The 16,596-nt window shown below is 38.6% G+C and overlaps 1 protein-coding gene across 1 annotated transcript; it reads right to left on the bottom strand.

The window, feature by feature from the left end:
- Window positions 1-2,306: 2,306 nt before the first annotated feature.
- On the bottom strand, window positions 2,307-3,275 carry LOC125120876 (olfactory receptor 1361-like). Its single transcript, XM_047769265.1, has one exon. It carries the CDS (start codon window positions 3,273-3,275, stop codon window positions 2,307-2,309), a length of 969 nt encoding a protein of 322 aa, XP_047625221.1.
- Between the last annotated feature and the right edge of the window lie 13,321 nt (window positions 3,276-16,596).

Raw genomic sequence — 16,596 nt, 5'->3', positions numbered from 1 at the left:
GCAAAGCCTCAGCCTTAGATAAGACCAACATTTTTTTTATTCATGACAGTATTTGATTAGATTAATATTATTGGAGAATATCACTTACCCATGCTGATTTGACTACTTTCATACTCATGAACAAATTACCTAAATGGACACTTCATATCAGCAGAGTTGGGGCTTACTGTAACATTCCTGGTACTTCAATTTCTCAAACTCTAGCATACTTCATGCCTTTCTAGAAATTTCTAAAACACATCTGTTCCCACTATGCTCAGTTGAAATCTCTCCAAGTATATGTCATGTTCTTTCCATCAATTCCACCAGCCCATCCACATCTGAATCCACATATTCTGACTTTTTATTACAGGGGAAGAAGTCTCTCAGTTCCTTTGATAAAGTCATCCACTTAATAGCTGCTTATCCCCTTCCCAGAATATTACTCTTACAGTCAATTACTTTTTCTATTGAATCATTAATTTCTAATTATATATTAGGATCATTTCTATCAGCAAACAGTACATGCTTAATATCATTAGTCTTTATAACTATTAGAAGAAATTCTTCTTTTACCCAGGTCCTTCTCAAGGTCTACACCATTTTTGTCTACCTCCTACCAAAAACAAACAAACAAACAAACAAAAAAAACACCCTATATTGGGGAAGTGTCTTTCATCACAGCCTCCATTTACGCACTTGCAATGTTGTCAAAAAAATAACCGTAATGGCAATTTCTCTCCAAAACATCACAGAACTGTCCTTATCAAAGAAGATATTACTTTCCAAATCTAATAATCAATTATATGTTCTTTTTTCCTTGTTGTTTATCAGCTTTTTTTGAAAGTCTTACTTTTTTTATTTCCCCAATTCATTATTTTTTTCTTTTCTACTGTACAGCATGCTGACCCAGTTACACATACATGTATACATTCTTTTTTCTCACCTTATCATGCTCCATCATAAGTGACTAGACATAGTTCCAGTGCTACAGAGCAGGATCTCACTGCTAATCCATTCCAAATGCAAGAATCTGCATCTATTAACCCCAAGCTCCCAATCCACCACACTCCCTCCCCCTTCCCCTTAGCAACCACAAGTCTATTCTCCAAGTTCATGATTAACTTTTCTGTGGAAAGGTTCATTTTAATAACCTCTCAACTCTGAGTGATCACTTCTATATTGTGGAAGTATTCTTTTATAGGTTTCTGATACACCAAACTTACCTACTTTCTTCCTAGGAGTGGCAATTTCCCAGTTTCCTTTGCTACCTCTTCTCCTAGACCTTGAAATATTGGACACAACTCGCAGCTCAGAGCTCTCTCTATAGTCCTCTTCTCTCTTCTACATTTCCTTACTGGGCAATTTTATCCAGTCTCATGCCTTCAACATCATGTACATTTTGTTATGACATTCCTATCTTAAGATCTTTCTCTAAGCTTCAGTAATAATGTATCCAGCTACCTTTGAAATATCTTCATTTCAATAGATATCACAAAATTATCATGGCCAAAATGGAGTTATTAATTCCCCTCCTCCCCCACAAAAAAAAAACAAAGTCAACATGCCCTATACTTCTGCAGAAACTTCCACATATAAATTCATGGAAAATGACTCCACCAACTTTCATGTCCATCCTTGATTGTTCTTTTTTCTTTACACATTACAGCTGGGCTATCGGTGTGTCTAAACAGCTCTGCCTACCATATGTTCCAAATATGACGACCTACCCTTGTGTTGGAGCTACTGTGAACCCTCCCCCTTCCAGTCTCCATTGTCAGTGACCTATGCTGTCTTTAATGGATTGACGCAAAAGTTCAGATGAAATAACTCAGTCAACTATGAGTAATGAACTGCTTATTCTAACTGTGAGTTGAGAAGGACAAGAGATCACAAAATTGCTAAAATTTTAGAGATGCTTAGGTGACTCTATGGTCTATTCAAAAATCACTCCACTGTAAGATGTAGTAACTCACATTGTCTTCTCTCTGGAAAACAGCACATGCCACTCCATCACTGAAGTCATCAACTTCCACAGGTCAAACTGACTTGTAACCATTTGGCTTAGTAATACCCTATGCCCACATCAGATCTGAAAGATGAGGGCTTCAGATTTGGTGATCTTAAAATATCTTTTCAGTTCCAATTTCATGAGATTCAGAATCAGTCAACAGGGACCATAATTCTTTATTCATGCATTCATTTCCCTGGCTCAGGGAAGATTTTCCCACAGGAATGTGAAACTTACCAGCTATGAGGGGTATCACCCATCTATCTGAGGCACTTTCAAGTTAGATCTTAGCTCCATAGTTTCAGGAGATGTGCTGTCATTTCCTTTTTGCCTGAGAACCCAGTTGGAAGTTTCCTGAGATACAGAATTTACTGAAAAGCCTTTGCAGAGCACCTTTCACCTCCTGGTTCTTCAGGCTGTAGATGAGTGGGTTTAGCATGGGGGTAACTACTGTGTAAAAGATGGCAACCTGGCAATCCTGGTCCAGGTCATAGCTGGAGGAGGGTCGGAGGTACATGCGGATCACAGAGCCATACAGGAGCAGCACAACCAGGATGTGGGAGCTGCAAGTGGACAGGGCTTTGCGCAGGACAGCAACTGAGTGCATGTGGGCTATGGCAACGCCTATGCGGGTGTAGGAACCTAAAATAAAGAAGAAGGGGCTGACCACCACAGCTACACCCTCTGTAAATATTAGCATTTCACTGACCACTGGGCGGGTGCAGGAGAGCTTCAGCAAGGGTGTGATGTCACAGAAGAAATGGGTGAGCTGGTTGCCACAGAAAGTTAGGCGGGTGACCAGGACACTGTAGAGGAAGCTGTTGAGGCTGACGACCACCCATGAGGTCAGTGTTATTCGAAGACAGAGGCGATGGCTGATGATGGCTGAGTATCTTAAGGGGTCACAGATAGCAACATAGCGGTCATAGGCCATTGCGGCCAACAAGTGGCCTTCCATGCTGCCCACAGCCATAAAAAAGAAGAGCTGGATCATGCAGCAGTTAAAGGAGATGGTTCTATTCCCAGACAGCATGTGTGCCAGCATCTGGGGAACAGTGATGGATGTCAGAAATATGTCAATAAAAGAAAGGTGGCTGAGTAGGAAATACATGGGGGTCTGAAGCTTTGGGTCTGAGACGGCAACGATTAATAACAGGGCGTTGCCCATAACTGCCACCAAGTACATGATAAGGACAATTCCAAAAATGACTGGTTGCATCTCTGGCCAGCTGGACAGGCCCAATAAGACAAATTCAGTTACTTCTGTCCTATTTCTAGTGGTCATGAGACTCGATCCACATCACCTGCAAAGAGCAAGCGTGAGGAAAAAATAATGCTGAAGTTTTCTCTGGGGTACTTTCAGGAAACATCTTTTCTTGCATGAATGTCCTCAGTTTTACAAAATGTTTTTTTTCCTTTCATTTCCTTCCCTTTCCATTATTCATCGACTTTACCCACCTACTCTTCAGTATATTCCAGGGTCATTTCTTGACCACTTAAAAATCTCTCAATTTGGCTGATACTAATGATAATAGGAGAAATCACACATGGTCCTAGCTTTTATGAAATGCACTGTATAACAAGGAAGACAGCACAAAACACACAGTTCCTTTGGTGCTTTTGAGAGTTACAGAGCATACTAAATATCATGCACTAGATCCTCACGACAGTCCCAATGGTAGAAACTACTTTCAGCCTCACACTGCAGATAAGAAAGCTAAAGCAAAGGGATTACTCTAGTGAAGGTCTTCTAGGGTCTGAGCAACAGACTCAACCCTGGACGTAACCCTGTATAGTTTTACTGGACTTAAGCACCACACATCACTAGTTGTCAGAGCTGGAAAGAGAAGGGGAAGATGTCAAGACTCCAGCCAGAAGTCTGAGTCTCTATACACCTCTGATGAGGGACTGAAGTGAACACCTGGTCCCAGATTTGTGTGTCCAGAAACTCAGTTCTGTTCTTCTGGTAGGGGAGCTCTTGTTCCATTAAGTCAACTGAACTTACTTGGGATGAGGGTAGCAGTGATTCATATAATCACTGACTTTATTAATGATTCATTTTCAAGGAATAATACAATCTGCCAGTGGGTGAGAGTCTCAGGTCTTTTCTGCTCAGGTTTTCCCTATCAGCAGAGTTATGGCACACCAAAGAAGTGAATTTTTGAGATTGCGTTACAGATAAGGATCTGTTTCTTTATGAAGGTGAGAAAAGTAATTTTAAAATAGTAGAGTGTAAGAGAACATACAATAAAAAGTAGAGGTCTCTTACTCTAAGATAATACACCTCCATATTTAGTTTTACCACTTGTGGTGGTTTTTATTACCTCTATGTCTCTAAATACTATCTACTTGCTTATACATCTATGTATCAGTTTAAGAATATCTTTCAGGTTTCCATTTCCAAAGATGAAGTTTTATCTCTTCTTCCTTTCCCCTTTTTCAATGATGATTTTAGCTGTTCGATTAGTTGCTTTCCTGCTTATAAAAGTTATGCCTCAATTTATATCCTATCCACTTCAGACTCCACTTATCTTCTTCACCCCTACACCCTCCCAACAACTGAAAAGCTGCATCTTGATTTGTGTTTTGTCGAGACTGAAAACATACAAATTATGAGTAGTAGCCATAGTTAAGACTTCTAAGTAAATGCTGAAACTCAGTAAACATTTATTCAAGAGTAACTCTGTATTTTTCACTGAAGAGTAAAATAATGTGCCAGGATTACACTTACCCTTTTTTATTTTTTTTATTTATTTTAGGGCCATACTTGCAGCATTTGGAAGTTCCCAGGCCAGGGGTCGAATGTGAGCTCCAGCTGCCAGCCTACACCACAGCAATGTGTGATCCAAGCCGTATCTGTGACCTACGCATCAGTTTATGGAAATACCATATCATTAACCCACTGAGTGAGGCAAGGGATTGAACCCACAGGCTCATGGATACTAGCTGGGTTCTTAATCCTCTGAGCCACAATGAGAACTCCCTACATTTACTCTTTTATGAGTCCAATGTTCCACCCCTCTAAAAGAGAATATTCCTAACATTCAGATAAAGAATCAAAATTATTTTAAGAACATCTCTCTATCTGTGTGTGTGTGTGTGTGTGTGTGTGTGTGTGTGTGTGCTTTCTTTACTCTAAAGATCATCTATTAAGCAGGAGCTTAAAAGAGAAAGAAAACTTATGTTTTCCAGTGTTTGTTTGTTCTTTCATCTTTATTTCTTCATGTAGCTTTCTCCATGCCAGTGGGTATAGCTCAAATGATATGCTCTTGTGATCCTATCCTTCTTTCAAGGAAGTGGCCACACACACGCATCTGAATAGATGTATAGATGAAAGTGAAAGAGAAGAAGAAATGGGAAAAAAGATTGAATAAGTCCCGTCATGGGGAAAAGGTGAGAGAAAATGATCTTCAAGAAGGAAAAAAAAAGTCAAAGACAATAGATTTACCCATTATGAGGATAAGACTATAATATTGTGAGTCCATTTTCTTTTAAGCAAAGCAAAACAGTATGTTAAAGCCAGTTAAACACAAAAACAGTACTAAGCAGTGGTAGTGTTCTTGTTGGATGACTTCTTCAGTACTCATCTCTGTATCTTTGTTATTTTCTGATATCCTAATATAATTATAATCAGAATATGAGCTCTGTGGATCCTGTTCAGATGACTTTGAGGGGTCAGGATGCTGGTGCAGGAGAAGACAGGGAGGGGGGTTGTTCCTTTAGGAGAAATATGAATATACACATATATATAGACTTGTGCACCTCAGATCAGTAAACTATACTGAAATTAGGAAGAAAAAAACAAAAGAGAGAATTCCTGGGAATGATACAGAAAACCATCTCTGGTTTCCCAGTTCCCACCTGGTACATCAGGGACATGCAGCGTCATGATGAAGGTAGAGCGCTAGGATGCCAAGCACAAATTGTACTTATTCTTGTCTTTCCTTTCTGATGAAAGCACCAAGCAACATATGAGTCCTCAGTGTTTTATCCATAGTTAAATGTCAGGAATATGTTCTATATAATGTCTCTTTGATCTACATCATATTTCTACCCTGATCCCTTCTGTGGATGAATCACAAAGGTTGAATCAGAGATGTATAAATCTGAACCTATGCTCTGTCTCAAGACTACATCTTCAAAACTCTCACAAAATAAATTAGGTCCTCTGTCACACATTTCTTGCACCTGGCACTGTGCCCTTTCTCTCTATACCTCTCTGATTGCATGACTATATTCTCCAACTAAGCCTTCAGATTTTCACTCAAAAACATATTGTTCTGTGTCATAACTTACAATTCCTCCATCCCATTGCTTTCCTTGACTAATACTTGTACCTCATTCTATTCTATAGTATTTTGTGTACCAATGTCACACTGTTTTCTGCAAAAGGAAGACAGTTCCTTGTTTTATATTCCCTTTCTATTTACTATTAGGATACAATGTAAATTTAATCTCACCTTTTCTCTGGATCTAACATCACACACTCAATTCAGAAAATCTGGGTAGAGCTGTGTTCCCTCTTCTCCACATTTGCACAAAATAAAGTGTTCCATTTTTATAATTTTCCATAGAAGCTTTTCTATAGAGCAGCTCGTCCCAATGAGGCTGGCTCACTTATGTGTACTCCCTCTGGGACTCTACCAACTCCTGGAGGCTCCAATTTTGTTCATGTAAAACATTAATTAGAATGGGCTGAACCCTTATACCTTCAAGGACCAACTGGGGTTGTAACACAGGTGCCTGCTCCTCCCCTATCTTTATATCTAAATGTTACTGAGGCAAAAACCATAAAGTCTCTGAAAACAATTGTGTCTGTAGAGAAGTTCTATCCTTTGGGGGACACCGTTGCTTCACATAATGTCAACAGTTAGGCAAAAGATAACCTTAAGGGCAACTCAATTTCCATTTCATCATTTCAGGAAGCCATCTTTCCTAATCTATCCTTTCTATAATTGTTGAGTGTTTGCTATTAATCCAAACATCTTAATTTAGCTGAGTTCATTGAAAGGCATGAGGTTTTATGTTATAGCCATGGGACAACTCTGATGGCCACTATGTTTCCATTCTGCTCACCAGTGACTTCCTCATTTCCTGCCCTCAAGCAGTTGCATCCTTTGCTGGATTTCATCTACCTGTTTTGCTTCTCTGTTTTAGAACAGTCACATTCAGAATATTTGATTTAAACATGACAGCAGAATATAGAGCACCAAACCAAAAACACTGAGATTGTTTGAAAATTGGAGAGATTCTTCCGAATGCAGACTCTTGTGACCAAGAACAAGTAGGGGTTGGTCTGGGTAATTTAAAATTCCAAAAAGATCTTCTATACTGGCTCAGTGGCTTTTATCACTGGCTCTCTGTTCTTGTTGTTGATGCATAGTCCTTCATATTTTTTTTACAGTTCCTATAATATTGATTCTGATGGCATTTGCCAATTATTTTGGTGTTTCAAGGGAAGAACTACCCCTGGAGTTTCCTCTTCCTTGTTTTTCCCCAAATGGCTCTGTTGGCATTTGGAATCTCCCAGTCTATACTGCTGTCCCTCATTGGAAAATGACCCACCCCCTTCTGAGTTATGTAATTTCATTCAAGTCTTCACAAATTGACCTACAGATTCAGTGCAATCTCTCTCAAAATCCCAGTGAACTATTTTGCATAAAAGGAAAAAAGCAAACCTCATATTCATATGAAATTGTATGGAACTATGAGTACTCAAAACAATCTTGAAAAAACTCAAAGTTGGTTTGAACAAAGTTGAAGGACTAATCTGTCCCTATGTCAAAACTTATTACAAAACTACAGCAATAAAAAGAATATGGTAGTTGCAAAAGGAAAGGCATATAAAACTATGAACTGTAATTAAAACCCAATAATAAACCCATTTATATTTGTCAATCAATTTTTGACAAGGCAATGAAGAACAGTGGGGAAAAGATAATCTCTTCAAAAAATAAGGTGTTGGAGAAATTGGATAGACCCAAATAGAAAAATAAAATTGAAACTCTATCTTACACCAGACACGAAAATTAGCTCAAAATGGATTAAAGACTTAAACATAAGACCTGACGCCATAAAACTCCTAAAAGAAAACAGGACGGAAATTCCTTCATATTAATCTGGGCTATGATTTTCTGGATATGACGACAAAAGCAAAAATCAAGTGAGACTACATCAAACTATAAAGCCTCTGCAAAGCAAAGAAACAGTGGAATGGCAACCTACAGAATGGGAGAAAATATTTGCAAACTGTGTATCTGAAAGGGGTTAATATCCAAAATATATAAAGAACTGACACAATTCAGTAATAAGAAGAACCAAAACATCTGATTGAAAAATGAGCAGATCTGAGTAGACACAAGAATCTAAAAGCAAATGGGTGTGTGTACATGTATAATTGAATCAATTTGTTGTATAGCAGAAATTATCACAACATTGTAAATCAACTATATTTCAATAAAACTTTAAAAAATGAAACAAAAAAGAAGATATCCAAATGGCTAAGAATGTGCTCAACATCAATACTCATCAGGAAATGCAAATCTGAACTGCAATAAAGGAGTGCGTTTGTGCCTTGGTGGGCTAAGGATCTGGAATTGTTACTGACATGGCTCTTGTTACAGCTGTGGTGTGGGTTCAGTCCCTGGCCTGGGATTGTCCACACACTGTGGGTGTGGCCAAAAAAATGGCAATGAAAGGAGCTCTGCACACATTAGAATCTATCATCAAAAAGACAAGTGTTGGCAAAGATGTGAAGAAAAGGGAGCACTTGGACACTGATGGTGGAAACATAATTTGGCACTACAGAAGATAGTATGGAGGTTCTTAAAAAAAACTAAAAATATAACCCACATATTATCCAGCAATTCCATTTCTGGGTATATATCCAAAGGAAATGAAAACAGGATATCTGCAAAAAAGATATCTGCACTCCCATGTTTCTCACAGCATTTTCACAATAGCCAAGATTTGGAGACAACCTAAGTGTCCGTCAATGGATGAATGGATAGAGACAATGTGGTACATACCTACAATGGAATATTATTAGATCATGAAAAAGAAAGAAATCCTGCCCATTTGTGACAACATGGATGGACCTCCAGGGCATTAAGCTAAATGAGATAAGTCAGACAAAGTCAATACTGTATCATCTCACTTACATCGGGAATCTAAAGAAAACGAACTTACAAAAACAGAGAATAGAATGGTGGTTGCAAGGAACTAGGGAGTGGGGGAGGTGGGGAGATATTGTTTAAGGGTACAAACCTATGATTCAATGTCTTGGAGATAATGCACAGCACAGTGATTATAGACAACAGCACTATTATAAACTTCAAAGTTTATAAGAGACTAGGTCTTAATTGTTACCATCACAAAAGAGAAATGATAATTATATGACTGTGATAGAGGATAACGCTATGCTGGTAATCACATTGCAATATACAAATGTATCAAGTCAACACATTGAATTTATGCAATGTTACATGTCCATTATATGTTGATTAAAATGTTTTAATTGACATTGTAAATCTCTCAAGAGCTAACAAAATAGAGCCCAATGTCTAGTTTCCAAAAAACTAAGTATAGCAATTTTTTTCCCTCTACTATTGAAATAGTTCACTGCTCCCTGCTTTATGCAGCAAACTATTTAGCTTGCATTTATTCCATATATTTTACTCAAGAAATGTAAGTTAAAATGAGCATATGTAAAATAGAATTCACAAGCATCAGAATTAAGATGCTCACACTATGAGGCATGGAAACTGGGGCTCGCATGTGGAATAGCAAAATCACGGCCCCAATTTCACACTCACTTCTGGGCATATATTTGCTCACTTAAAAAAAAAGGTAGCAAGTTGCCATCTCTATTTACCTCAACTTTACCTCAACTCTCACTTCCACTAACTCTCTGATATACACCAATATGCTTCCCACAGGCAGGAACACCAAGTTCAAGGTGACTGCAATTAACTTCAGTCTCTGCTTTAGTTCAGAATTTCACAATATTTCTTCAAAACATTGTAATTAAATAACCCAGGATTATTATCTACTTTGATAAGTCAAGATAAATGGCCTGAGGGAAGGTTCCAGAGGCACATTGATGAGGAAACCCTGGCCTGAATGTGTAAAGGTCACCACTGTCAGAGTACCATATCAATAAGCTGAATCTGGAGTTCCGTAAATTGTCCAGCAAAATCATCCCATGCAAATACAAAACTAGACATGCTCCTGTCTGTCCATCTCTTTCCTCACTTAACCAATATGGCATGAGGCAGGCTAATCAGGAGTCCACCCTCCCTCCCTTAAGCAGCCTTTGGAGTGCACACTTGGTGTCCTTGCTGTGGAGGCTGTACACAAAAGGGTTGGCCAGAGGTGTGATGGCAGTGTACATCATGGCAGCCACCGTATCCTGATCCTGGGAGTTCTGGGAAGGAGGCTGGAAGTAGACCCAGATGATGGTGCCATATAGAAAGCCAACCATGGTGAGGTGGGACCCACAGGTGGAGACCCCACAGAGGTGACTAGCCACTGAAGGCAAACATAGGATGGTGGCCCCAGGGCAGAGGTAGGAGAGTACAACGAAAAAAAATTCCTATACTCACTGTCTTTAACTTCTCATCTTCTACTCACAGTTCATCCCACAGTGGTTCTCAGGATTTCTTCCATCTGAACCTGTAATGAAAAATATATTCCATTTAATACATGATATAGACAGAAATGTTTCCTTATAGGTACTTAGGTGTTGCAGTGAAATTGCTTCAGGTTGTAATGAAATAACTTTTTTTAATTTTTTATTTGATTCAGTTGGTTAACAGCATCATCAGACACCTGATTGCCCAAATCAAAAACTGGGGGAATCTCCCCTTCACTTCCCATGTTCAATCACTCCTTGACTTGTTTTCCTTTGCTCTCAGACCTCTAACACTATTTAAATTTCAGCATCTCTGGCCAGTTCTACTTTCATAGTCTAATTACTAGTTTCTTTACTTATCCCACCTGGTAGATCTTTTACACATATATGTCAGAGTAAAATTTCCAAATTCCTTCAGAATAAAATCCAAATAGGTGGAACTGGCTTGAAAGCAATTTTCATTGTCAGTACTTTAAAGTTTTTATTTGGTTTTCTGAGCATGCTAAGCTCTCATATTCCTGTAGAACTTCTCATGCTATTTTTTAACTTTACCTTCCTGAAACAGGAGGCATAAATAACACGCTCTCACTCAACATGGAAAGAAATTTGGAAAAATACAATAATCATCCTTTTAAGTTCAAAATGAGCTTTCAAGAATGTTAGAGAAATACAAGGGTTGATAATCAAGGAGTGATAAGAAAAACTAACATCTAAACCATCTGTGATGGTGGTGGTGGTAACAGGTAAGTGGGAGGGGACATGGAATCAGTCTTCAGAGTCCAGAGGCTTAAGTGTTACCCCCCATATGGGATAGGACTTGTGTGTAGACCTGCGTGAGACAAGAGGTAGACACCACCGCATAAATTCAGAACAGTCAAAAGGCTAAACTTTCGGTGAGTGGGCAAACACAAATATGAAAATACATGTAGATATAAATACAGGTATAGAGGAGTTCCTGCTGTGGCACAATGTTGGCGGCTACCCAGATGCAGGTTCAATCCCAGCCCAGCATGGTTAAAGGGTCCAGTGTTACCATAGCTATGGTGTAGGTTACCACTGCAGCTCAGATATGATTCCTAGAATGGGAACTCCATATGTCATGGGACAGTCAAAAAAGAAAGAAAAAAATATATATGGATAGATAGATAGACATAGAGAGAGGCAGACTGACAGACAGAGGCATATAGGCAGATAGACAGATATAGATACAGATATACATATCTAAATAGAGATTATATAGATACAGATATCTATATAGATATACCCTTCACTATAGGAAACCCAAAGTATCTCTCAACCTTTGCTACATGTAGGTAGAAATATCTACCTGTGGAATTATCTTCCATGGGACTGCATATGTCTGTACAGAACATGGAATAGATAAATCTGATGTACACAATACAAATACTCCTAAAACATACAAATTGATAGACTAACATAAAAACCATTCTCAGACTGGTAAAAGTTTGAGGGTATCTTGTAGAAGCAAACACAAAATTTCTTCTCAAAGACTTGCAGATGCCACTCTGTACAGGACACCCACAAATAAAAACCAACAAAAAATAGGAGCTCAACATAACAAAATATACACAAAAAATGGTGAAAATCAGTAATCAGGATTTCCCATTGTGGCTCAGCAGTTAACTAACCCAACTACCATCCATAAGGACACAGGTTTGATCCCTGGCCCCACTCAGTGGGTTGGGATCTGGCATTGCCGTGAACTGTGGTGTAGGTCGCAGACTTATGTGAACATTCTCCATCACCTCTCCCTGTCATTCCTTGCCTGAGGTAGTCAACCTCCTGAATCTCAGGTTAATCGTTCTCTTTGTTTTAATATCTTTATTTTTGATATGTATTTACTATAGGTATTCCAAGAAGAATACAGTCAAGTCTGACATAATCTGAAAAATATAAAAGTGTAACAAACTAATGTATGTTGACCTGATTTTATGCCTCAATATTATATTACTTAGATTCGCTGATACTATTGGCTAGAGATTTTGGTCATTTATATTTTGTTACTATATAATAGTCTTCATGTGAATATACCACAATGTACTTATCCAGTCTCTGTGATGTACATTTTGTTGTTTACTTATTTCTGCTACACAGTACAGATCCAAACTGGGCTCCAGTTGCTAACTCTTTTATATGAGTGTCTTGACTGGTCTGATATGTTTTAATTTATTTACTTATTTATTTGTCTTTTTAGGGCCACACCCTCAGCATATGGAGGTTCCCAGGCTAGGGGTCGAACCCAAGCTGTAACCACTGGCCTTACCACAGCCACAGCAATGCAAGATCTGAGCTGCATCTGAAACCTACACCATGACTCATAGCAACGCCTATTCTTAACCCATTGAGAGAGGCCAGGGATAGAACCTGTGTCCTCATGGATACTAGTCATATTTGTTTCTGCTGAGCCACAAGGGGGACTCCCTGATATGTTTTTAAACACTTTCTGAATCTCAGATTCCTCCACCATAAAATGGACATAAAACTTTTTCAAAGTTGTTAGAAGAATACAATAAAATGCTTATTAGTGTTTAAAAATTATAAATAATATCTTATGCTCTATCAACTATTTGCTACATTTATTATATTTACGATAATTATAGTTTACTTATAATTTATTCAAACTTTTGCCTCCAAGGTTATCAATGAATAGTCCTCACCCCATACAATGATGTGTGACAATGTCAATAGTAGTAGTAATAGAGTAAAAGGTAGCATTTCTAGAGCCCTTGCTGTGTGCCAAACACAACACAAACACTCTACATGTGTATTTTTTTAAATCTGTATTGTATAAGGTAGATACTATTTTTTCTCATCTTACAGATGAAGAAACTGAAGCACAGAGAAATTAATCAACTTGCTTTAAATTAGCACAGGTAGTCAGAGGCAAAACTGGAATTGGAACAGAGAATTTGTATCTTGAAGACAACTTCTTTCAATTCTTCTTAACTTTCTCTCTCTACTGATAGTATTATTAACCACTATCCCCCACATTCCTGGCATGTTTTTTGTTCAATCTCCATCATATTGTAAAATTATGAATTTCATCTTCCATCTCTCGGTTGTTAGCTCTTTTATATTTATATTTTTTATCCTCTTCTCCCAAGACCTTCACCATGAAGGGGCCTCAAGAGTAAACCTGAAGAATGTATCTAATCCTAGAATCCCATTGACCAGCTTAATACTGAGTCCTCATAAATGCACATCTTGGAGTTCCCATCGTGGCTCAGCAGCAATGAGCCCAACTAGTATCCAAGACGATGTTTGTTCGATTCCTGGTCTTGTTCAGTGGGTTGAGGATCTGGCACTGCCATGAGCTGTGGTGTCAGTCATAGACACAGCTAAGATCCCATGTTGCTGTAGCTGTGGTGCAGCCCTGCAGCTAGAGCTCTGATTCGACCCCCAGCCTGAGAGCATCCATATGCCACAGGTGTAGCCCTAAAAAGACAAGAAATAAACGAAATAAAATAAAAAATAAATGCACACCTCCCCACCTAGCTGACCTCAATTCCCCAGCAAAGGGATGAAAGATCCATGCTATCATTCTGGTAAGAAAAAAAAAAAAACTACATAATGAAGCAAAGTATATAGGGATGGTTAATAATACAGATGAAGATCTCAAAGAGAATAATAGAGACAGAAAAGAAAAAGAGACAGAAGGACCATCAAAAGCCATAAAAAGAAAAGCACAGAAGGGGTGGAGTATGAAGAAGACAAAATGTGGATCTAATTATTACAAATCATTCACATTGGGGATTTTTAATAATATCTAAATGCAATTGGAAAGACTTTTTCTCACAAAGATCTGTGCATCTGGAAATACCTGAGAGCAGGGTGAACAAAAGGGATGTGATTTTTTAAAAATTAAATCTTAAATACCTTAATTTGCCTCTTGTTCTCAGGAAATAATTTTTGGATAGACTGAGGGCTGAAGGTAATCACATGATCCTGAAAATGATTCATTTTTCATCCATTTGTTGATTAAATTATCCATTCTACAAATACTGATTTCTTGCTTGTGATGGGACATTAAAAGACAAACCACACAATGAGGAAACCACAGTATGGAAAGAAAGAAAAATCAGCTTTGGATGAAAAGCACTGTGATAAGTAATATGATGAACACAAGCAAAGGGGCTTGTGGAAATTATTTGGAGCAGGTCCCAACAGTCTTAGGTGAGGTGGGAGACAGGCTGAGGTCATGAAGAGATTCCTAAGAAATAGCAAGATCAAATAAGTGTGTACCCATTAAAAACTATCCTAGTTGACACCAAAACTGCCCTCCATTTTACTCAGAGGACAGACAGCTGGCATTCTGAACGAGTTATATGAGTGTGATATAACTGTGTGTGTGTGTGTGTCTATGTATGCGTGTGTATACTGATTATAATCTTCATGTATATGATGAAAATTGAGAAAATTATTAAAAACCAGAATTTACTGTCAAACAGGGAGTTTCTTCTAAACTCCCATCCCTCACATTCTGTTTCTTTTTTTAATTTTTAAATAAAATATAGTTGATTTACAATTTTATACCACTTTATGCCATACAATGAAATTCTTTATTTCTAAAAATATTCATGTAGTTTCCATGAAGAGATGACCGAATGGAACAATGTGAGGCATGACACAGAAATTAAGACACAATGGAGAAAAGAATAAATGGGAAGAGAAAACAAAGAATGCAAAGTAGTGGGAAAGAGAGAGACTGGAAATGAAGGATGGAAAGAGAGTCTTATAGTGAATGGATGAATGGAGAAACAATAAAGAAATAGGGGAAGAACTTTAGAAATGAGAAGAGAAAAAAGCATACTTGAGGATGGGAAATTTTTAATGATTGGGGTTGAATCAATGAACAGAAATAAGGATTTGGAGGAGACAGGCATGCGGATGATAACTAAGAGAAAGGTGGAAATGTGGAAGGAGCAGAAGGAGAGCAGAATGGAGAAGGGGGTCATATACTGGTTCAAATGAAAGAGAAAGGTAGGCAGATGTGGGAAATGGGGCATCAGAGTGGGAACAGAAAGGTAGGCTAGTGGAAGAGACTATCAGGGTGAGGAGAGAGGGGGCATGGCTGTGCAGACAAAAAGGAAAACCAGAATGAGAGATCTATTATCGATAGAGGTAAGAATTGGTCAAGGAGAAGCAGGAGGTAGAATCAGGGTGGTTTCCCAACCCCCACCCTCATTTGGCAAGAAAGGACATCTCTGACTCTGGACTTTGTGGCTCCAGCCTTCTGTCAGTCTGCAGGAATCTGGCTATGGTGGAGCATGATAATGTGAGAAAAAAGAATGTATACATGTATGGGTAACTGGGTCACCATGCAGTACAGTGGAAAAAATAATGTATTGGGGAAATTAAAAAAATAAAAATAAAATAAATAAACCTGTGGCAGTTCCACTCCCCAGAACAGGTGTACACCTCCCCACTCCTTCATGTGGGTTGTGTATCCTGACTGTCCCCAAAGAAAACAGTATGAAGCTGCGATGGGGGTAACTACAGTGGAGAAGCCTCACAAGCAATACCTCATTCCGGAGATCAAGGTCAACTTCAATAGTCATAAATCATGTTGACCACATCACAAGAATATCACAAGGTTGAAGTCAAGGTGTGGACCAGGCTGCCTTCCCTTCTGGAACCTTTGAAGAAAACTATCCTTTTAAACTCATTCAGATTTTTGGTGAAATTCAGTTCCTTGCAGTTGCAAAATAGGGGCCCCATCCCCCTGCCAGCCTCCAGGACTCCTGGAGGGAAGTCACAATCTTTGCCATGTGGTTCCCTTTATCTCCAAGTCCTCAGGGGCTCCTAGACTCCCTTTCATGCTTCAAATCTTTGACTTCTATGTCTCTGACCTCCTACTGAGATCTAAAGGAATCTCCTGTGATTACGTCCAGCTCATTCAGATAATCTTTCTTAAAGTCACCTGAGCCATATAACATAACCTCATCATAGGAGT

Source organism: Phacochoerus africanus, chromosome 2 (assembly GCF_016906955.1).
Source record: "Phacochoerus africanus isolate WHEZ1 chromosome 2, ROS_Pafr_v1, whole genome shotgun sequence".
In the NCBI taxonomy this organism is placed as follows: Eukaryota; Metazoa; Chordata; class Mammalia; order Artiodactyla; family Suidae; genus Phacochoerus; species Phacochoerus africanus.
The sequence above is the reverse complement of the archived record's forward strand: the minus strand, read 5'-3'. Positions and strand labels throughout refer to the sequence as shown.